The sequence below is a fragment of the Castor canadensis genome, chromosome 14, assembly GCF_047511655.1.
Source record: "Castor canadensis chromosome 14, mCasCan1.hap1v2, whole genome shotgun sequence".
Taxonomy (NCBI): Eukaryota; Metazoa; Chordata; class Mammalia; order Rodentia; family Castoridae; genus Castor; species Castor canadensis.
The window spans coordinates 30,309,916-30,334,972 of record NC_133399.1 but is presented as its reverse complement, the minus strand read 5'-3'; the positions used below and the strand labels follow the sequence as shown (position 1 = coordinate 30,334,972).

Below are 25,057 nucleotides of genomic sequence, written 5' to 3'. Positions count from 1 at the left end.
CCAGGCTAACCTCACTCAGAATGATGTTCTCCAATTCCATCCATTTACCAGTGAATGATAACATTTCGTTCTTCATGGCTGCATAAAATTCCATTGTGTATAGATACCACATTTTCTTAATCCATTCGTCAGTGGTGGGGCATCTTGGCTGTTTCCATAACTGGGCTATTGTGAATAGTGCTGCAATAAACATGGATGTGCAGGTGCCTCTGGAGTAACCTGTGTCACAGTCTTTTGGGTATATCCCCAAGAGTGGTATTGCTGGATCAAATGGTAGATCAATGTTTAGCTTTTTATGTAGCCTACAAATTTTTTTGCAGAGTGGTTGCACTAGTTCACATTCCCACAAACAGTGCAAGAGGGTTCCTTTTTCCCTGCATCCTCGCCAACACCTGTTGATGGTGGTTTTGCTAATGATGGCTATTCTAACAGGGGTGAGGTGGAATCTTAGTGTGATTTTAATTTGCATTTCCTTTATTGCTAGAGATGGTGAGCATTTTTTCATCTGTTTTTTGGTCATTTGAATTTCTTCTTTTGAGAAAGTTCTGTTTAGATCACTTGCCCATTTCTTTATTGGTTCATTAGTTTTGGGAGAATTTAGTTTTTTAAGTTCCCTATATATTTTGGTTATCAGTCCTTTGTCTGATGTGTAGCTGGCAAATATTTTCTCCCACTCTATGGGTGTTCTGTTGAGTTTAGAGACCATTTCTTTTGATGAACGAAGCTTTTTAGTTTTATGAGGTCCCATTTATCTATGCTATCTCTTAGTTGCTGTGCTGCTGGGGTTTTGTTGAGAAAGTTCTTACCTATAACCTACTAACTCCAGAGTATTTCCTACTCTTTCCCGTATCAACTTTAGAGTTTGTGGTCTGATATTAACATTTTTTTTCTGTTGTGTTCCTTGACATAGTTTATCTTTGTTTTGTTGGAGTCTGGATTTGGGTATCAGTTTTCTTCATTTCCCTCTGAATCTTGTACTAATTTATTTTTGGGAGGAGAATGGTGCAAATTCTTTTTCATCTTCCTGTATTTCCACTTGGTACCATTTCTGTTCCTGGACTATGTGTAAATTGGTATGATCTGAGTTGCAATAGTAAAACTAACAACAACCAAGAAAGAAGGAGAAAAAAAGAGAAAGAAAAAGAAAGAAAAATACAAAGAAAAGAAAGGGAAAAAATGGTGACCAAAGAAAACAACAGGGGGAGATGTTGGATTATCAAACAGCAAACCAGACAGCCAAACCCATAAATGAAGGCAAAAAAAAAAGCACTGGTTCAGGGACAGTAGAATCATCATCTTTTTTCTGGTATTATTCCTTCAGCATCCAGTCCTGTCTGCCTGTGTCTTCTAGGCAGGTTTGGAGCCCTTTGGCAGGTGGCAGGTAGCAGGGGGGCAGGTGGAGGCCTGGTGTGCCTGTAGGCAGAGGCCTGGTGGAGTGGTAATGCAGCAGGCCTGCAAAGTGGGGCCCAGTGAGCCTGTGGGGCATGGGCCTGGCAGAGTGGCTATTGGTGGTTTCCAGAGAAGGGACCTGGTGGGCCTGTGGAGTGGGAGCCAGTGGTCCAGTGGGGCAGGATCCCAGTGGTTCAGAGATCTGGTCAGCCTGCACAGCAGGGGTCTGGCAGGTCCACAGTTTGGGAGCCTGATGGAGTGAAGGCCAGAGGGCTTGGAGAGCGGGGGCTATGTGGGCCTGTGGGCACAGGTTTATTGGGCATCAGCTGGCTGTTCTTTTAGTAAATCTTGGCATGGAGAAGCCTTCCACAAGCTAGAGGTTCAGAGTGCCAATATTTTGGCTCTCCCTTGTGCTTTACTTTAGCCAAGGGTGTCTCCAGTATCTCAGCAAGGTCCCTGATTCATGGATCTCACACAGTCTGCAACTGTGTCCCAGTCACTATCTTGAAGCTTTAAGGACTGATTTTAATGGGATAAATTTTAATTGGTTAATTGTTAGGCTACTCTTGAAATGTTTATTGAAATTCAAACAAATATTCTTCACAAACATTCTCTGGAAATTCTCATTTGTTTGAAAAGAGGCATGAGAATTTTGTAAAGAGTTGTTGTTAGAATAATAAAACAATCAATTATATAATTTGCCTACCTTTGTTAATGCAGTATTCTATTTAAAACATGCAAAGTTTATGTATCACAGAGAGACTTAAATCCGCGTGTTTAGGTAAACCATTGCAGTCAGGGGCAACATGTTTTCTTTTGCTCTCTATTTAGATGAGGATTATGTTAAATTTGCATAGGATTTTATGCAAACTGATTATGAATACATAAATCATTACTGGTATGAAAATATTGTGAGTAAATCTACCCTCCAGATTCTTGACAGTCTCAGTCTTTGGAGGATAACTGTGTGGTAGAATGGAACCTTGTATGGATAACATTAGTAAAAACTCATAAAAGGTTATTGTTGAATAAGGTGACTAAAACAGAAGTGAATGACACAATGTTCTACAAATATGGGTTTGTCCAAAAGAAATATTTTTGCAGGTATACAGACCTTGCATGTAAAAATTTACTTCTTGGTGTATTAATTTAAAATATACATAAAGTTCTTGGTGTCTGTTTATCTGTTTCCTTTTCCTCACACTACTTTCTCTTTAGCATGTGCCCAAGCAAGGTTAAATCACATAATGTAATCAGTGTCTTAGAATTTGAACTGAAGGTCCTCTCAGAGGAGCAAGAAATCTTTTGTTTCATTAGGGTTCATACACTTTTTTACAGTACCTGGGAATCTGCTCATAATACTGGGCTTCAGTTCTGATTTCCACTTCTATCACAATGTGTAAATGATCCTTTCCAACATGTCCTTGTTTGCTATATGCCTTAATTTCCAACATAGTCAAAATGATGGTTTGTACTTCCAAACTTGTAGGGAGAACTTTGAATTTGTTGGCTGTCTGACCCAGATGTTTCTGTTATCAGTTTGGCATGTTTGGGTGATATGGTTCTTATTATGTCATTTTATGAGCAGTTTCTCACCATCTGTCACCCGTTGGACCTCTGCACACTCATGAACATTCTCCCATGTACATTCTATTTTTGGTGACTTGTGATTTGTCTTCAGATCTCTCAGTGATACAATTCAGCTGTGTTGCAGTTCATGTACATTAAAGGTGCAGGAATTTTCTTCTGTCACCCTACACAACTCCTTGATTTTTATTCATTCAACAACTTTAGCATGAGCATACTGTGCACCAGTCAATCTCATCTTTCAGTTGTTTATGGAAGGAGTTTTGGAATGTTCCCATCTCAGATTTATCACATTCTCCCAGAAACTGTGTGTTGGACTTAATATTTCACTCTGCATTCTCTCCTATGCTAAATCCACTCTTTTAAAGCCTAAGGAATACAGATTTTAAGTACCCTGAGAAGGCTCCACAAAAGATTTGTACATGTTTAAGCTTCCTGGTAATCCATTTAGAATGCACTTTGGAAAATGCAATAAAATGTACATATAGAATTATAAATTTTGGGATGGAGCCAAGATGGCTGCTAGAAAGCGAGCCTCCTATAGTGAAACCTTGGAGAGACGCTGGAGACACACTTTGCAGGCATAATGACTGAGAAGAGGCATAACTTTGACCCCTCCACACCTTCAGCCAGCACAGAGAAACTCCACTTCATTTTAAACGGAGAAACCAGGAGAGCCCCCGGGACGCCAGTCACCAGAGCCCAGACAGCTTGGGAAGACATGAACCAGGTGATCGTCACGGTACACAGTACTCCCACAGACAAGCCTGGGCCAGAGCAGCATAGCCCCCTGGACAGACCAACCTCCACCCGGGAAAAAAAGACTGAGTAATAAGCAACAAGAGCCATAAAGATGCACAGGAAAGAGGGTGGGGCACACTGAAGGATTGGCAGAAGGGAATCCTTCCCAGGAATGTAAATAAACAAGCCTGAATGGCTGGAGAGCCTCTGCACGAGCGGGGGTGCATGCCCAGCAACCAGAAGTGGGAAAGTTTGTGAGAGTGGTGGAGGGAGGAAAACTCCACAGGAGAGGAGGGAAGACCCACTTCCCACATGAACTGTAAACACACATGGCAGCTGGCAGGAGCAGCAGCACCACCCAGTAATCAGAAGCAGGAAAGCTTGTGAAAGTGGCAGTGGGAGGAATACTGCACAGGAGAGGGGGGAAGACCCACCTCCCACATGAACTGTAAATAAGCACGCAGGCCAGACAACACGGGTGCAGTGTCAACTTTCCCAGTGTGCTTGGAAAGGGGAAAGCTTGTAGCAGAGGCTCACACACAGGACAAATCTGAGTAAACAAAGCCTGCAGGGCCAGGTGAGTGCTAAGCTCACCCCTGAGATCTGCATAAATAATGCCTCCAGCAACAGCAGGCTGAGAGCAGTGGGCAGGCAAGCCACAGCTGCAGATACCATTCTCAGAACTGTCTCCAGAGTCTTTTTTTTCTTTGTCTCCCTATCTTTGATGAGAGAACAACCGAATTACACCTGCATGCTGAAAAACTTACTGAAACTGTATTGCATTTGAACTTGGGACAATTGGGGGGGGGTTGTGCGTGTGTGTGTAGTTTTGTTGTACTTTATGCGTCCCCTTTGATGAGACAACTACAGAACAAAATCTGAGGCACCATCTTTGGGATTGGAGACTGAGACGGACACCCAAATTATTAAGACTGAAAGTTCATTGCATTTGAACTTGGAGGTTTTCTGGTTTTTTGGTTTTTTGTTTTTTTAAAATTTTCTATTTTTTCATTTTATTTTAATATATTTTTATATATAGATTTTTCTTTCATTTACTTATTTTTAATTTTTATTCTTATCTTTATTTTTTTTATTTTTGATTTTCAGTCCTCTCTCTGTCTCTTTAATGTCTGTTCTGCTTACTGTCTATTAGTACACAAAAGCTCCCTGTTTATACCTTTGAGACCATCTTGTCTGATACCTTGTTCAGTTTTCTCCTTCCAGTCTGTGTATTTGTGTTTCCCATTTCTTTAACTTCTTGCTTTCCATCTCAGCTCACCTTTCCATTCTAAATATTACCATTGTTATTATTACAAGCTAGAAAATACTTCATTGCACACAGTACAGGGACAGTAACAACACCAAAGACAATGACGGGAAGAGAGAAAAAAATAGGGAAACCAGTTTTCTCACAGCAAAAAATTAGTACAGGAACCAGAGGGGAATGACGAAAACAGGTACGCAGAACCAGACTCCAACAAAATGAAGATAAACTATGCCAAAGGACCCAATGAAGCCCACAAGAATAATTTAAAAGAAGACATACTACATGTACAAAATGAGAATTTTACAGAGATGATATTGGATAGGGTCAACCAAAATGTACAGGAGACACTCAAAAAATTCCAAGACAACAAAAAAGAGAATTTGAAAAAGCAAAAGAAGAAATAAAGGAAACCATAGAAGCACTGTATAAACACAAAAGTGAAAGAGAGAACATGATGAATAAACAGATAAATGAACTCAGGACAAAAATAGGCAATATTAAAGAGGAAACCAGCCAGGATATGGAAAACCTCAGAAAAAAGGATGAAACAGAACTAAAAAACAAAACAGAAGGCCAATCCAGCAGAATAGAACAAACAGAAGACAGAATCTCAGAACTTGAAGACAAAATGGTAATTAAAGGAAAAACAGAAGAACTATTAATTAAACAATTCAAGACTTTTGAAAAGAAAATGCAAGAACTCACCAACTCCATCAAAGACCAAACTGGAGAATCATGGGCATTGAAGAAGGAGAAGAGGTGCAAGTGAAGGGAATGCATAATATATTTAACAAAATAATAATGGAAAATTTCCCAAATCTAGAGAAAGATATTCCCATACAGACGCAAGAAGCCTCCAGGACACCAAACAGACCAGATCAAAATTGAACTACGCAATGACATATCATCATTAAAACAACAAGATCAGAAACTAAGAAAAGAATATTGAAGGCTGTAAGAGAGAACAAACAAGTAACATACAAAGGTAAACCCATCAAAATCACAGCTGACTTCTCAACAGAAACATTAAAAGTAAGAAGAGCTTGGGGTGAGATCTTCCGGGCACTTAATGAAAATGACTTCAACACCAGGGTACTGTACCCAGCGAAACTATCATTCAAAATAGATGGAGCAATAAAAGTGTTCCATGATAAGCAGAAACTGAAACAATATGTGACCACAAAGCTACCACTACAAAGGATTCTCCAAGGGATTCTGCACACAGAAAGTGAAACCCAACTTAACCATGAAAAGACAAGCAGCACGAAACCACAGGAAAAGAAAAAGCAAGACAGTAGAGAGTAACCTCAACTTAGGTACACACAATCAAATCTTCAAACAACTAAGACAACTAAATGACAGGAATCACCACATAACTATCAGTACTAATGCTTAATGTTAAGGGAATTAATTCACCCATCAAAAGGCACCGCTTGATGAAATGAGTTAAAAAGTAAGATCCAACAATTTGTTGCTTGCAGGAGACCCATCTCACCGACAGAAATAAGCATAGGCTAAGGAGAAAGGCTGGAAGAAGTTTTACTAAGCCAATGGCCCCCCAAAACAGGCAGGAGTAGCAATACTTATCTCTGACAAAGTAGACTTCAAACCTACATTGATCAAACGAGATAAAGAAGGATATTCCATACAATCAAAAGGGGAAATAGACCAAAAGGAAATAATAATTAACACCCTGTATGCATCCAGTGTCAGTGCACCCAGTTTTATCAAACATACCCTAAAAGACCTAAAGAATATATTAACTCCAACACAGGGTTGTGGGAGACTTTAACACCCTATAATCATCAACTGATAGGTCATCCAAACAAAAAATCAATAAAGAAATCCAAGATCTAAAATATGCAATAGATCAAATGGACTTAGTTTATGTCCACAGAACATGTCATCCAACTTCTACACAATATACATTCTCCTCAGCAGCCCATGGAACCTTCTCCAAAATAGATCATATCCTAAGGCACAAAGCAAGTCTCAGCAAATACAAGAAAATAGAAATTATACCGTGCATACTATCTGATCACAATGCAGTAAAAGTAGAACTCAACAACAAAAGGAAAGACAAAAAACATGCAAACAGCTGGAAACTAAATTACTCATTACGTAATGAAGAATGAATCATCGATGAAATAAAAGAGGAAATTAAAAAGTTCCTGGAAGTCAATGAAAATGAAAACACAACCTACTGGAACCTATGGGACACAGTTAAGGCAGTCCTGAGAGGAAAGGTTATAGCCATGAGCACATATATTAAAAAGACTGAAAGATCCCAAATCAATGGCCTAATGATACATCTCAAACTCCTAGAAAAACAAGAACAAGCAAATCTTAAAACAAATAGAAAGAGAGAAATAATAAAAAGAATAACTGAAATCAACGAAATAGAAACCAAAAAAACCATACAAAGAATTAATGACATAAAAAGTTGGTTCTTTGAAAAAATAAACAAGATCGATAGACCCCTGTCAAACCTGACTAAAATGAGGAGAGAAAAAACCCAAATTAGTAGAATCAGGAATGCAAAAGGAGACATAAAAAACACCATGGAAGTGCAGGAAATCATCAGAGAACACTTTGAGAATGTATATTCAAATAAATTTGAAAATCTGAAAGAAACGGACAGATTTCTAGATACATATAATCATCCAAAACTGAACCAAGAGGAAATTAATCACCTGAATAGATCTATAAAGCAAAATGAACTTGAAGCACCAGTCAAGAGTCTCCCCAAAAAGAAAAGTCCAGGACCTGATGGATTCTCGGTTGAATTCTATCAGACTTTTAAAGAAGAACTGTTACCAACCCTCCTTAAACTGTTCCACTAAATATAAAGGGAAGGAAAACTGCCAAACATATTTTATGAAGCCAGTATTACACTTATCCCAAAACCAGGCAAAGACACCTCCAAAAAGGAGAACTATAGGTCAATCTCCTTAATGAACATTGATGCAAAAATCCTCAACAAAATAATGGCAAACCGAATTCAACAACACATCAAAAAGATTATTCACCACGATCAACTAGGCTTCATCCCAGGGAAGCAGGGGTGGTTCAACATACGAAAATCAATAAACGTAATAAACCACATTAACAGAAGCAAAGACAAAAACCACTTGATCATCTCAATAGATGCAGAAAAAGCCTTTGATAAGATCCAACACCATTTCATGATAAAAGCTCTAAGAAAACTAGAAATAGAAGGAAAGTACCTCAGCATGATAAAAGCTATATATGACAGACCTACAGCCAGCATTATACTTAATGGAGAAAAACTGAAACCATTTCCTCTAAGATCAGGAACCAGACAAGGATGCCCACTATCTCCACTCCTATTCAACATAGTACTGGAATTCCTAGCCAGAGCAATTAGGCAAGAAGAAGGAACAAAAGGAATACAAATAGGTAAAGAAACTGTCAAAATATCCCTATTTGCAGATGACATGATCCTATACCTTAAAGACCCAAAAAACTCTACTCAGAAGCTTCTAGACATCATCAATAGCTATAGCAAGGTAGCAGGATATAAAATCAACATAGAAAAATCATTAGCATTTCTATACACTAACAATGAGCAAACTGAAAAAGAATGTATGAAAACAATTCCATTTACAATAGCCTCAAAAATATCAAATACCTAGGTATAAACCTAAAAAAAGATGTGAAACACCGTACAAGGAAATCTATACACTTCTGAAGAAAGAGATTGAGGAAGACTATAGAACGTGGAGAGATCTACCAAGCTCATGGATTGATAGAATCAATATAGTAAAAATGTCGATACTTTTAAAAGTAATCTACATGTTCAATGCAATTCCCATCAAAATTCCAATGACATTCATTAAAGAGATCGAAAAATCTACCGTGAAATTTATATGGAAACACAGGAAGCCACAAATAGCCAAGGCAATACTCAGTCAAAAGAACAATGTAGGAGGTATCACAATACCTGACTTCAAACTATATTACAATGCAATAACAATAAAACAGCATGGTACTGGCACAAAAACAGACATGAAGACCAGTGGAACAGAATAGAGGACCCAGATATGAAGCCACACAACTATAACCAACTTGTTTTTGACAAAGGAGCTAAAAATATACAATGGAGAAATAGCAGCCTCTTCAACAAAAACTGATGGGAAAACTGGCTAGCAGTCTGCAAAAAACTGAAACTAGATCCATGTAGATCACCGTATACCAAGATTAACTCAAAATGGATCAAAGATCTTAATATCAGACCACAAACTCTAAAGTTGATACAGGAAAGAGTAGGAAATACTCTGGAGTTAGTAGGTATAGGTAAGAACTTTCTCAACGAAACCCCAGCAACACAGCAACTAAGAGATAGCATAGATAAATGGGACCTCATAAAGCTAAAAAGCTTCTGTTCATCAAAAGAAATGGTCTCTAAACTGAAGAGAACACCCACAGAGTGGGAGAAAATATTTGCCAGCTATACATCAGACATAGGACTGATAACCAGAATATACAAGGAACTTAAAAAACTAAATTCTCCTAAAACTAATGAACCAATAAAGAAATGGGCAAGTGAACTAAACAGAACTTTCTCAAAAGAAGAAATTCAAATGGCCAAAAAACACATGAAAAAATGCTCACCATCTCTAGCAATAAAGGAAATGCAAATTAAAACCACACTAAAATTCCACCTCATCCATGTTAGAATAGCTATCATTAGCAACACCACCAACTACAGGTGTTGGCGAGGATGTGGGGAAAAAGGAACACTCCAACACTGTTGGTAGGAATGTAAAGTAATGCAAGCACTCTGGAAAAAAAATTTGGAGGCTACTTAAAAAGCTAGACATTGATCTACCATTTGATCCAGCAATACCACTCTTGGGGATATACCCAAATACTGTGACACAGGTTGCTCCAGAGGCACCTGCACATCCATGTTTATTGCAGCACTATTCACAATAGCCCAGTTATGGAAACAGCCAAGATGCCCCACCACTGACGAATGGATTAAGAAAATGTGGTATCTATACACAATGGAATTTTACGCAGCCATGAAGAAGAACAAAATATTATCATTTGCTGGTAAATGGATGGAATTGGAGAACCTCATTCTGAGTGAGGTTAGCCTGGCCCAAAAGACCAAAAATAGTATGTTCTCCCTCATATGTGGACTTTAGATCCAGGGCAAACACAAGAAGGGGATTGGACTTTGAGCACATGACAAAAGATTTATCATGCAAGAGAGGGGTGAGGATAGGTAAGACACCTAAAAAATTTGTTAGCATTTGTTGCCCTTAACGCAGACAAACTAAAGCAGATACCTTAAAAGCAACTGAGGCCAATAGAAAAAGGGGACCAGGAACTAGAGAAAACATGAGATCAAAAAGGATTAACCTAGAAGGTAACACACACGCACAGGAAATTAATGTGAGTCAACTACCTGTATAGCTACCCTTATCTCAACCAGCAAAAACCCTTGTTTCTTCCTATTATGGCTTATACTCTCTCTCCAACAAAATTAGAAATAAGGGCAAAATAGTTTCTGCTGGGTATTGAGTGGGTAGTGGGGAGAGGGAGAGGGCAGAGTGGGTGGTAAGGGAGGGGGTGGGAGCAGGGGGGAGAAATGACCCAAGCCTTGTATGCACATATGAATAATAATAATAAAAAAGAATTATAAATTTTGATTCTTTTTTCACATGAGTTTTGAAATATTATGTATTTAATTTCTCATAATATCCCATAGTATAATGGTAGTTTCCACTGTGTGTTGGGAAGATTAGGGAATTCCAAAAACTATTGCACATTTTCAGTTTGGAAATAAAATATTGTTTCTGTACAGATATTGTGGTCATAGTTTCACAACAAAGTGGATATAATTAATGTCATGGGGTATGTACAGTGGCACATTGTTCTGTAAATTTCCTGTTTTTAAAATATACTATCCTAATAAAATGGATATAAAGAAAATGGACCTATAAAATATCCCCATGTGAGTACATATAGATTTATATATATGGTGTGTGTATCTCTCTGTATGTATATAAACATACATAAATGATGTGTGTGTGTGTGTGTGTGTGTGTGTGTGTGTGTGTGTGCAATAGAACTGACAAAAGTTCTACCTGAGTAGAGGAAATTGAAACCTGAAATCTACTGTGGACATTCATTTTCTCTTCTTCTTTCTCCATTAATATTGTGGACTCCTTAGAGTTTAGAATAAGTTAGACCAATTTAAGTAATTATAAGCTATGTGCAATAATTCTTCAAGTTCATATAAGAGTCAAAAATAAGCTGGTCCTTTCAACCTACAGTTTGATGTCTCTAGTATTATTGTGGAATCTCAAGCTGAGTTACAGGACACAGGGAGGCAGTTTGTCAGGAAGCAACATTTATTCTGCTGACACAGACCCAGCAGACTCGTGTCCATAGGCCACTGAGACCCTAGAACAAAGAGGTCTCACCTTACATACACTTGAAAGCGGGTTATAGAAGCAAAAAGCAAAGCTCAACCCACTTGTGGCTGAATGTGACTTCATTGGCTTTTTCATTTTCCCAGTGCTATGTGACCTTTATGTTTCAATTCTTTAAGTTTTATCTCTCTGCTTTGCCATCCCTTCACCCTGTCTCATCAGAACACAGCCTGTCCGTTTCTCTTCTGGCCCTCCTCCCTGTTACATCATACTGACTAGGGTCAAAGAGCATCATCTTGATTTAGAGGTTTACATTTTTATAGCATCATTAAATGTGTGGATGGTATTTTGAATTTATTATTTATTTTAAATAGTTGCCTCCATAATGTTCCTGAAAGACCACAATACCAAGGGAACCAGACAGGGCATTATGCATGTTTCCAGGATAATGCCTCTTGCCCCATCAGGGTTTTGAAACAGACTAAGGCAGACAACCATTTTCCAAACAGGTCCTTAGAAGTCCAGCTTCCCCAAGTCTGGATGGGGACATGGGCAAGCTTTTTCATATTATCTGTGATTTTTCATAATCTTTTTTTATCATTAATCTGTAAGCAGCAGTTTTTCAGGTTAAATTTTTTTCACAAACTCCTCCCTCAGAAGTTAGCAAGTACTCTAAAGCCAAACGGTTTTGATAGATGGCATTGAGCATCTTAGTGCTTTGTTATGTCAGCAATTTGAGAGCTCTTGTAGTTGCATTAATTATAATTTTAACAACAGCCTGCAGCCTGAAGATACATGTTTTGCATATATATAGGGGTGAGATAGCCCCAAGACCCATATTCTGCCCAAGTGGCAGGATCATAGTACTAGACGATTTGCTCAGGAGGCCATTTATCATCTTTTAATTGCCAAGTTGTAAGGAACCCCGTTTTGTCCATTTAACCTTTTTTTATATATGGGGACTCCCAGTTTTTTACCTTGTCTGAGGGGCGCAAGATAAAAGATGGTCAATTGAACCTAGCATGTAAAACCTAAAACACCTGCTAGGTAGCACTGTACAAGCTTGCTCCCCACAGATCCAATACAGTCCTCTAGGTGCCCGCCAATCTATGTTTGTGGTAAGATTGTCCCAAGTCTTCCTGAAATTAGAGAAGCTGGCCATTGGTGGGACTGTGGTTCTGTATGGTTAGGAGCTCCGCATCATTGGGTCTCTTGTTCAGTGTAATTCCTGATGTTGAAAGTCTTTAGGAGCCAGACAACTTTCCTGTGTTTTGGTAAAGCAGTTTCATTAAAAGGCTCCTGTGGGTCCAGCTCCCATGCTTGACAAGGCCAATGGTCTCCCATGTTGTTTCCCCCACAACCATAGCACAAAGTGATGTTTAATGTTTGGGCTATAGACTCAGCCAGTGAGAGGAACAAATGTTTAGCTTTTGCAGAGATGGAAAATGTACTCCTCATTTCCTCATAAAAGGAGTGGAAAACGTGGTATGAGGAAATTTTTATGGGTAGCAGTTACTACTTTGAGGTGCATCAGTGTCCCAGTGTTGTCTATTCTTATACCAGTTACATGACCCTGTGTCCATCAGATGGCTTAAGTAGAGTGAAATTTACAGGGTACCAGGAGTACAGTTTGGGGCAGCTGTCACCTTGTGGAGGAAGGCTGCGTGTTTTGTCCTTTCCCATGTAGCCCATGAAACACAAATCCAGTAAGGGCAATAATAAGAACCTACAGTCTACATCATCATATAGCCAAGAGTTGTCTCTCCTGTACATATACTCATCATTTGACATATGGGCTCTTTCCCAAGCTAGACCCCCACAGCCATAGCCTATATCTCCACACTTACCTTGGTCTATGGCCACACATGTATCAAAGAACACAGACACTGGTTTATCTGGGTGCAGCTGACAAGGGATGCAGGGTTGTGGATGCTCTTGATCTCTACCCATTTCTCCCGAGGGCAGCAGGTGCGGTTGAAGTAGATATGCTGATTACCATAGGAGCACCCTACATAGGTGGCATGGTTGTGAGTGCATGACCCAATGACAGAGCTTCCACAAGTACACTAAATATGGAAAGGCAAAGTTCTAGTGAAAATATTTTCTGCCTGAGTAGTATGCATACACAGGTCACATGATGAGGGCTCTGGGACCAGGAAGGGGGAACATATCAGTCAATAATAAACAGTTATTATGCATCCTGCCAAAAAGAAATAGAAGAGAGATAATAAAAGCCTTTCACCATGAATCCAATCAGCAGGGGTGGTTTTTGCCAAACCTATGGAGAAAACTAGGGTGTGAACTACAGCAACAGATACAGATAAGGAATGTCAATACATTACAGTGAAATAACTGACATGGAAAAAACAGTCGTTTGTCTCATTGGAGAGTTGACTCTTCAAGCTTTAGCTTTCCTGGGGAGACTAGAGCAAGGCTGTTTTCCCACTGTTATGATCCCCTTTTGCTTCCTGGGAAGTGGAGTCCTGCTGAAGGAGGGTGCTCAGTTTCTGGGGGATGATCTTACATGGTAAAGCTGGATTAGGGATGTACTCCCACTCGAGAGAAGCCAGCTAGACTCAACTGTGGTGGATCCAAGCAGCAATCACTGCTACTTTAACTGTAGTGGAGATAGACAAGAAAACAATAAAAGGGCCCATCTAATGGGGTTTTAGTGGCTGGACATTTTTTTCTTTTACCCAGATTGTATCTTTTTTTTAACCAAGTGGAATTACCATGGCAACAATATATTATCAGTATATATGTCCAAGAAAATGTGTTGTTTTAAAAAAGTAAAATCACCATCTTTAAGTATTAAAGGACATACTTAGAGCCAGTAAAAATAGTTATTTTGTCTCTATTAAAGTAGAAGACCCTGTGTCAAATTATGAGATTGTGTCTGGAAGGGCTTTAATGCCAGATAACCATTCATATATAAGAACCATTTCCTCAATCCTCTCAGCTTTTTTTGAGAGGTCTGGCAGCAGTGACTCCATCTGAAATATGATGGCATTCCCCCTTGTCTCCAAACTGTTTGTCTCTGAGCAGTCTCTTTTGAAGATTTATCTCCCATCCAAGTACTTAGCTTCTGAGACCAGATGAGATTAGGCATGTTTAGGGTGGTATGGCTGTAGACTGAACATCTTGCTTGATTGGTCTTTTTCTTTCTTTAACATGAGGATTTGTTCTTTCTTAGATTTTGTTTGTTTGTTTGATTTTGGTCCCACATTAGGGGGAAATAATGAGATCAGGTGGCAGTCAGGACCAATTAGACCCTTTTGGCCAAATTGAAGCATAAAGAGGCTTAGAAGAGTGGCCTTTAGGCAATGGACTTTTAGACAAGGACAATATAAAACAAACCGCAACAAAAGCAGATGTCTGAAAAGCTAACCTGGTTGACACATAAGCACTAATAGAGTCATTTTTTATGTACTTGATTGTAAATGCCTCAGAAGGATCAGACTGTAATGACCAAACCTTAAAGACCCATGGTTAAAATTTTGATGGACAAGTTAGGAACTAACAGAACAATATATCAGTACAATTAATGTTTTGCTACCATGTTTATCTAAATTTTGTATTTTAGAAGGCTTGATATCCTTGAAAAACATAATTATATTTAATATAATTAACTAGCAATAGCATCATAACTCTATATAGGTTATATATACATCTTAATTTAGTTGTTTTGAAATAGAACCTTAGATTTTTATCAGTTGTAGAGAAGAACAGTTTTAGTAAACCCAAATAGCTCCGTCACAGACACACATAGGGTACTGACTGTATTAGGATCCCCAAAAGCAACTGTTGTTTAACCATTAGGTCATCTAGAAAATTTTATATAAACTGTTAGAAAATCAGAGGAATGGGAAAAGCAGAGAGTCAGCTCAAACACCAGTACACAGTTTATTGCTTAGGCAGGAGACATGTGGAGGGAGACCCAGAAAGAGAGCTAGAGTGCATTGCCAGACACAGGCTTCGGCTAGATAGAGGTGGCTAGTGGAAAAGTACCAGGAAGTTCACTAGAAGATATTGTTGCTGGACAATCAAGAAAGATAAGCTGTAGTTAGGTCACTGTCCACGCAACTGTCCTTGGCATCCATTGGGGAGATAATGGTTAACAATTGTTTCTTTGTCAGTCTTTGGTGTTGTGTGGGGAGTTTCTAGTAAGCCCTCTACAAGGAGGGAGGGTGTCTAGTCCTAACATGGTTGTCCTCATCATTAACCCCAACATAAAGCAACTCTGTAATGAACATGACTCAGTTACCTTAGTTGTTAAAATTCCTACAAAAATCATCAGAGGACACATGTAAATATTTATGGGGACTAAGTGTGGAGTTAGGAAAACTAATGGCCAAGAACCATGGCTCAGATATTTATAAGGGATCATATCCCAGGTTGGTGACATTAACAAATGGCTCATGAATATAGCAGGATCCCACCAACATGTAGTCAGTGGAGGCCCCCTAATATAACAGGCCCAATCTGGCCATCCCAAGTCAAAAATTCCCTCTTCCTGACATGTAGAAAGTGTAGGACTAACAACTTGACTCTGTTGACTCAAATAAAAACGGGATATCATGACTTTTACTGTACCTTTGTGAATATTTAGTTTATATCCTATTGGTAGGGTGCATTTTGGATTTTTTTTACTATACTTTACATAAGTAAATCTGTTTCATACCTCATATCAGTGCAGCAGCACTACTTGTGCTCAGCTGCCTCTTGCCTCTCTGTGTTTCAATAAACTCTTGTTGCCTTTACAAATTTGTGGATTAAACTGTAGCACCAAAACTTCCTGACAGCTATCTTGAGGAAACAAAACCATTTTAAAGACAGTTTTTGTGTAAATATTATCAAGAAAATTACAATATTTTTAAGATAGCATAGCTGTTATGAGCTTAGAGGATTAAGTTGTAGTTTAACATCAGTACATTAAATTTTGACCTTACAAACCTTTAATGTAACTAGATTTTAGTCAACTCAATCACTTACATAAGCATTTATTAGCTCCATCCTTTTATGACAACTTACTCTGTACCTTTATGACAACTTGTTTTTTATCTCCTGGGGGAACTTGTCTTTATTTTTTAAAAATATTTTTATCCTCTTATTCTAGAAAGCATATGTTTAATATCATATATATATGCATATATATCATGTTATTTGTTGAAATTAACTCATAGAACATTTTAACTTAGAAACTTATATTTGTATGAAAAACAGAAAGAAAGCAACCTTAAAATTATTTTTTGTATAAAAACAACTTATAGAAGGCCTACTTGTTAATAGACCCATGTATAATAAGAGAGAATTGAATCCCAGATGTTATTTATGACAGAACATAACAGGCTAAGTTTATTTTTACTACCCAAAATTTAAGATTTCTGTTACAGATTGTAGATTTCCCCTTTTTTCTCCACTGTTCTAAGCCAGAGTGTTAAACCTTGAATGCTGCAGCCTAATTAGACCTGACTGAAATAAGTTTGAAAACCTGTTTTTTTAAAGTAGCAGTAGAACAGAGTAATAATTCTTTACATTTACTTTATAATAAGAACCATCCTCAATATATTTACATGTTTAAATATGAAAAGCTTAAGCAGTTTATAACAGAGATCTTTAAAACAAACACCCTTTTTTTGTTACCTTGAATATCACATTAACCTCCTAATAGCAATTCAAGAATCATTTTGAAGATGCTTACACACACACACACACACACACACACACACAATTAGAGTGTATTCTAAAAAACAGAAAAAAATGTTTAAATTATACCCAGGGGGATATCTGGTGGAATGGCCATGGCCGATAATGCATCTGCTCTCTTGGGAGTCTTCCCTCTTTAGAACTGAATTTTTTGTTATCCTTCCCTTAACCTCAGTTGGGACTATTTCCCAGGAAATGCTCAACCCCCGCCCAACTCTCAGAGATGTATTACACATTTTTGTCCCACTCCCTTAACCTTGGAGACCTGGTTTTATGCCAAATAGGATTATTAGTGGGTCTCTGGGAGTTGATCAGTTTCCCCTTCTGCCTCCTGAGGCAGTCCTGAATTCAAACCAGAGTTCTTACCAGTCTGATGAGCCATGCTTCCTTCCCCTTGTTGGTTCCTGCACCTCAAGGCCTCAACCCAACTCAGCAGAGGATGAATCCCTCCTCCAGATCAATCTTTCCATTGGCACCTAGTAGGATCTTCTCCCTGGTGACAAGGGAGATGACAAATCACCATCTCCACAATCCCAGATGAGACCTTAAATGACACAGACACAGAGGACTTGTGTCCAAAGGCTGAGTCCTTAGAACAAAGAGGTCTCACCTTATATATACTTGAAAGCTGGATACCAAAGCAAAAAGCAAAGTTCAACCCATCTGTGGCTGCAAGTGACCTCACCAGCTATTTCCTTTTCCCAGTGCTATGACATTTATGTTCTTCAAGTTTTAACTCTCTACTTTGCCATCCCTTCAACTTGTCTCTTCAGAACACACCCTGTGTTTCTTTTCTGGCCCTCCTCTGTGCTACTGTATACTTGACTCCACAAGAGCCTTCTCAAAAAATGTTTCTCTACATCAGGAAGTTCCTATCTGCCACTCTGTCAATCCTGAGGATGGAGCCTGAACTTTCAATCTCAAGCATGGAAGGGTCTTCAGATATAAACCTCATGTCAAGACCCAGCAGGGAAGCAGCCCAACCTAGCAATTACTGAGAAAGATCAAAGATGTAGGAAATACTCCTGTAAGTATTGTTTCCTCATCTTTAGGATAAATAAGATATTTTGCTTAGAAAGATAGATGATATCAATATAAAAATATCAATTATGAAGAAATGCATCTTCTTTGTTGATGTGGTATTTGTAGAAATATTATTCAAAATTTGTTTTCTACCAGTAAGGTAGTTGTTTGTCATACAGGAGAAACTGGTTACATTTTCCTTGTAGTGAGAAAATTTGACATTATTAAAAGTATACTTTTTAAGGAAATCACAACAGCAGTTAATATATTAAGGACTTTAAACTTTAAAATGAAAATATCAAGAATACCTGCCATAAATCACACTAAAATGGAAGTTTAAGGACTTTGTTACAGTAACAAAAGAATTTAAAGATATTGCTGAGAGATTGCTGATGGAAACACATACAAAATCACATATAGAAACATCATTTCCAAATCTTAAGTAACAGAAAAGGAAATATGTCTTATGAAAGTCTAAGGGCCAAGATTTTGAAATTCACATTTCCATTATGGTGAAAAGCATTCATTTAGTGCTGAGGTCAGTGATTTATTAAATGCAAGAGGCTGCTCTGTTAAGGAGTCTTCCCAGAGCCCCCTTCATGTCTTTGTTCCACAGCTTGGAGGGGTTCAGCATGGGAGTGATTTCAGTGTATGACACTGAGGCAATCGTGCTTCCCTGGGAAGACTGGGTCATAGTAAAGCTGAGGTATTCCACAAGGCTAGTCCCATAGAACAAGGAGACCCCCCAGTGGTGAGAGCCACAGGTGGAAAATGCTTTATACTTGTTAGTAGTAGAGGACATCCTCATTAAGGAGACAATCTGAGAGTAAGAAAGGACAATCCCAGTGACAAGAAACACACCTAGCATGGCAGTTTTTGCATACCACACCATGTTATTGATATGGGTAATAGAGCTGGCAGCTTTAAGAAGTGAAGGCAGCTCACAGAAGAAATGTGGAATTTCTATGAGTATTCAAGATACATTATCAATAGAAGATTAAAGAGCATGTCCCAGAAAATGTTGAACCAAGAAATCAGAACAAGGATAAACAGAGACAGGGGTTCATGATGACCTTGTTTCAGAGTGTGTTAAATGGTCACAAAGAGATCATAGTCTATTGCAGTTAGTAGAAAATTAACCAAGCAACAAAAATCATTAAAAAATACCAGAATGAGGCATCTTCTGTAGGACATGACTTTACTCTGTACCTGTAAATTTGTAACATCTTTGGGACTATAGTGGAAGTGAAGCAGATGTCAACAATGGACAGGTTTCAGAGTAAGAAGTACACCAGAGTGTGGAGGTAAGAGTCAGAAGTAGTGGCTAGAATGGTCATCTGATTGCCAAGCACTGTGAACAGGTACATGGACAGGAACAGCCTGAAGTGTACAGGATGAAGTTCAGTATTATCTGAGAGTTCCAGAAGGAGGAATTGTGAGGCTGTTGTGTGATTTTCTGTTCCCATGTCATTGGTGTATGTGCTGGGTGAGAGACAAATGCTCTACAAACAGCCTACTGGTACCTCAGAGGATTACCACATTACAGTATCACATGTGGATGGATATCATTTATTATTTATTAAGAGTCAATGACAATATTTTACTCATCCAAGTGGCTGTCCATTCCTATTTTTAATATGTGTAATTACTCTTTAAGAGAATTTTCTCACTATTATCATTGACTCATTGGTTGAGTTCTTTTGTATTGAGAAACATAACTAATTACCAGTTTGGTATGACTCATCCACAATAATTGAAGATATTTCATAAATTTTTCTTGATTTCCCCCACACTTCTTCATTCTAATAGCTTTGTAATCATCATTAAATATGGAATCTGAACACATTCTTTGGCATAAGTCTTGACTTGACACTTTCCCATCATCAGTTAATTTTCAGTTCCTTCTTTGATTTACTCTCTAAAAATATATGTACTCTAAGGGGAATCAAAAGTTTATCCAATGTATGGTTACCTCACTAGCACAGAGTCAAGAATTATGTGACTTTCCAGTATCATTACTCTAGAGGCAAAACATAGCACCTTCCTTCTCTCTTCTTATCCTTTTTATTTTATCAGACTCCATTGGAAATAATGCCTTGCACGGATGTCACTAAAGTATTTTCTCCTGCACAGTCCTTCTCAGGAAACCTGTTTGGTTTTTGATGGTGTTTGTGTCACCAAATTAGTTGTGTTGGGTGACAGGAATATGTTTAAAGTTTCCAGTACTTTTAGAGTTGAATTATGAGAGCTCCTCATTAAATAAACTGTAATTTGTGTTAACATTAAACACACTAACTCTCTTGAGGAATTTTTCTTAATAGTAAACAAACCAGCTCCCTTGAGGTAGCAAAAGAAGAAGACAAAATGGAAAATTTTCAGCCAAATTTGTGTCTTTATATGACACTAGAAAAAGTAATAGATATATTTTCCCTAGAGAGAAAGTATTTAGTTTTGCTCTCTTATATTTGTAAAAGTTACTTAGCTTAATTTCTACAAGAAATCATATTTTTACAAGGAGTCAAATTAAGGAAACATTTCTCTGTGATTTTTGAATAATTGTGGTGCATTTTTTTCATCTTTTGGTGTTTACCATGTTTTGGGAATGAAGGCATTATTTCTTTTTAACATTTCCCCATTTAAATTTTTAATAAAAAGTTTATATTGCGTGTTCATTGTGTACCACGAGACACTTTTAAATGAATACTCTACCTTTAACATATTCCTTACTTTGTACAATTATCATTTGTGCTGAGATAATTTAATGGTCACTAACACATCTTTCAAGAATACACTCTATAATCATTACCTATGGTCATATTGCTTCACAATAGATTTACTGAATTTCTTCCTCTTATTTAGTGGAATTTTCTAACTTTAGATTAACATTTGTACAAACTCCCAAACTTTCACAGCCTTTGTAAACTGTGAAATTTTTAAAACTTTCTTGAGATCACACAGTTTTGAGGCTATGTGGCATTTACCTTTCTGTGCCTAGCTTATTTCACTTAGTATAATATTCTCCAGATTAATTTATGCTGCAGGAAATCATAATTTTGTTATGCAACAGTTGTATTGTGTTTTTAATATTTATCTGCTCATTTATTGACAGAAAATTTGACTGATTCCAAGTTTTGACTTCTGTGAATTTTTCAGAACATTAAATGATGATACATTTTGATAAAGTGATGTTGTTTCCTTTTAATACATAATCAGTAGTGGAATTGCTGGCACATATGCCATTGTTATCTTTAAGATTTTCATGAAATTCTGTAATGTTTTTCACAATGGCTACGCTAATTGAAATTCCCATGAATAGTGTGCAAAACTTCCCTTTTCTCTATATTATCAATAAAGTATCTTTTGCCTTTTATTTATTTTTTATTATTTCTATTTTAGCTATTTTTCTCTCCATTTCATTTGTTCTTATTTTATTTATTAGCATATTATAATTGTAAAGTTCTACATTTACAAAAGTGCTTCTGGTATATCTTAGTTACATTCACCTCCTCCACATTTCTCATTTAAGTACATGAATACATCATACTCTTTGCCCACTTTCATCTTTTCCTTGTAACATTCCCCCTCCCAATGGTACCAACCCCAGACAGGACTTGTTTTACCTTCCTGGGTGATATTTTGTTTAAAAAAAGACATTTTTGTTTATAATGCTTCTACAGATAATTTCATTTTGACATTTCCATATGTATATATGTATACATATATGCATTATAACTCCAATTGGTCTAACCCATCCATTATTCTCCTTTCTACCATACTTCTCTTTTTGTGATGGTTTCAGTAACTTGGAGTGTTCCATATTAATACTTGTGTAGAAAGTACATCGACTATATTTACCTTTACTGTCTTCATTTTCTCTCCTTCTTTCATTCATGCCCTCCTCTTTGCTTGACCTTTTTTAAAGTCTTGTCCTTCATTGTTTAAGTTTCAGTTCACTGTTCAGTGGAATTTTTGCCTTTGCTTTACCAGCAAATGTATTGTACTTAAGTCAGTTTAACCCCACCCCAGTGCACTTCCTCACCTTTTGTCCCCATTCTGTGTTCTTCAATAGTTTTCAGTGGTTTCACTGTGTCTTGTACCTACACAGATGTGATGTATTTAATTATCATTCACTATTTTTCTTTCCTTTTTGCCTCCTTTCTTAGTCTCCTCTACACGTTCACTTTTGAGTACATGTTCTTTATATTTGTATATGTGTATGTGACATTGCTTGTATTTCTCTTGTGCATACATTCCACAAATAAGAAAAATGCAGTCTTTGACTTTCTGAACCTGATTTACTTCACTTAAGATAAGGTTCCTCATTGCCACTGGAGTGAGGAGATTTCTCATTGTGGTTTTTGTTTCTTTCCCTGTGATTATTAGGGATGTCGATTAATCCTTTTTATACCTCTTGACAATTTGTATATCTTTTGATAAATGTATACTTGTGTTTTGGCTTGATTGTAAATCAATTCTTTTTTAACTCATGAATTACTTGCTTTAATGCTATATTGTGGATATTAACATAGTATCAGATACATTTTGCAAATGTGTTCTCATTCTGTATGTTGTACCTTAACATCACTTACTGTTTACTTCTTGTGCAAAAATAATTTAGTTTCATGTAATACCATTACTGCTTCAGTTATGAATGTTTTCAAATCATATCAATTAAATGTACCCAAAGCAATGTTGTAGATTTGGGGTCCTTATGCTTATGTCTTAGTAAAATTTGAATTCATATTTGAGTGCAATAGGATTTAATTTCATTGATCTATCTGTGGTTTACAGGTGTCTAAATACTATACATTAAACAGACTGTATTTCTACCATTGTGTGTTCTTGGCACCTTTGGATTATTTTCTGGATTCCCTAATTTTCTCCAATTCTTTGTCTGATTTATGCCACTTCCTTGCTGTTTTGGTCACTTAATTGTGTAGTATATTTTGTGGTTTGGTAATAAGGCTCCTAAAGTGTTTTTGTTTGTTTCTTTTTCTTTTTTATTGTTTTTATATTTATTCATATATGTATACATTGTTTGGGCCATCTCTCCCCCCTGCCCCCTACTCTTCTCCTCCTCCCATCCTGCCAAACCCCTCACTTCCAGGGAGAACCTGTTCTGCCCTCTTGTTCTCCAATTTTGTTGAAGAGAAAATATAAGAGATATTAAGAAAGACACAGCATTTTTGCTACCTTGAGATAAGATAGCTATACAGAGAGATTCCTAGCATTGCTTCCATGCACATGTGTATTACACATTGGTTCATCTCTACCAGAGTTCTTCACTGCTTCCTGGTCACCTTCCCATAGTAGCTTCTGCCAGTTTAAGATTACTGTATTTGCTCGTGTACAATGGGCACATTAACGACATCCAAGTTTTAGGTTTCCTTTCCTTCCACTATTCCTCCCATGTGCATTCTCCTCTTAGTTTGTGACCCATGCCCACACTAAGTTAACCTGGCTAACGTCACTTACCATGATGTTTTCCAGTTCAGTCCATTTATTTGAAAATGCCAAAATTTAATTCTTCTTTGTGGCTAAATAAAATTTGATTGTGTATATACACTACATGTTCTTAATACATTCATCAGTACTGGGGCATCTTGGCTGTTTCCATAGCTTAGCTATTGTGAATAGTGCTTCAATAAACATGGGTAAGCAGATGCCTTTGGAATAACCCAAGTCACATTCCTTTGGATACATACCTAAGAGTGGTATTGCTGGATCATATTACAGATCTATGCTAATTTTTTTTAAAGCCTCCATATTGTTTCCAAAGAGGTAGTAGTAACTTACATTCCCACTAGCATTGTATGAAGGTTACTTTTTCCCTGCATCCTTGTTAACATTTGTTGTTGGTGGTGTTCTTGTTGCTAACTATTCTAACAGGAGTGAGGTGGAATCTCAGAATGGTTTTGATTTGCATTTCCTTTATGGCCAGAGATGGTGAACATTTTTCATGTGCTTTTTGGCTATTTGGACTTCTAACTTTGAAAAAGTTGTTTAGTTGAGTTGCTCGCTTATTTATTGGTTCAGTGACTTTGGGGGAGTTTAGTTTTATCAGCTCCCTGTATATTCTGTTATCATTCCTTTGTCTGTTAGATAGCTAACAAATATTTTCTCACACTATGTGGAAGGTGTCTTAAATGTAGAGACCATTTCTCTTGTTGTCCAGAAAGTTTTTAATTTTATGTAGTCTATTTGTCCATCCTTTCTCTTAGTTGTTGGAGTACTGGAGTTCTACTGAGGAAGTCCTTGCATATACCTACCATTTCCATAATATTCCCTGCTCTTTCCTGTACTAACTGCAACATTTATGTCTGATATTAAGGTCCTTAATCCACTTTGAGTTGATGCTAGCACAGGGTGGTAGGGATGGATCTAGTTTCAGTTTTCTGCTGGCAAATAGCCATTTTTCAGCAGTATTTTTTCTGAAGAGGTAGTGTATTCTCCATCATATGTTTTTGGAACCTTTGTCAAAATAAGGTGGGCATAGATATATGGATTCTTATCCGGGTCCTCTATTCTGTTCCACTGGTCTTCATATCTGTTTTTGTGCCAGTAGTATGCTGTTGTTACTGCTATGCTCTGTAGTATAGTTTGAAGTCAGGTATTGTGATACCTCCAGCATTGCTCTTTTTGATCAGTATTCTCTCGGCTATTTGCAGTCGCTTGTGTTTCCAAATGAACTTTATGGTAGATTTTTCAATCATGTGATGAAAGTCCTTGGGATTTTGATGGGAATTTATTGAAAATGTAGATTGTGCTTGGTCTTATAGCCATTTTTACTATGTTGATTTACTAATCCATGAGCATGGGAGATCATTCCATCTTCTGTTCTCTTTCTTGATCTCTTTCTTCAGTGATTTGTATTTCTCCTTGTAGATGTCATTTACATCCTTTGTTAAGTTTATTCCTAGGTATTTGAATTTTTTTG

General features: G+C 37.4%; 1 protein-coding gene across 1 annotated transcript in view; it reads left to right on the top strand.

Annotated features, from left to right (window-relative positions):
* Window positions 1–1,441: 1,441 nt before the first annotated feature.
* Window positions 1,442–25,057, top strand: part of LOC109680847 (olfactory receptor 7D4-like) — a 52,836-nt gene continuing 29,220 nt past the window's right edge. The window contains exons 1-2 of the mRNA XM_074053295.1: window positions 1,442–1,629; window positions 3,606–3,718. Of these exons, the coding sequence (XP_073909396.1) occupies window positions 1,442–1,629; window positions 3,606–3,718 (301 nt within the window). The remainder of the gene's footprint in view (window positions 1,630–3,605; window positions 3,719–25,057) is intronic.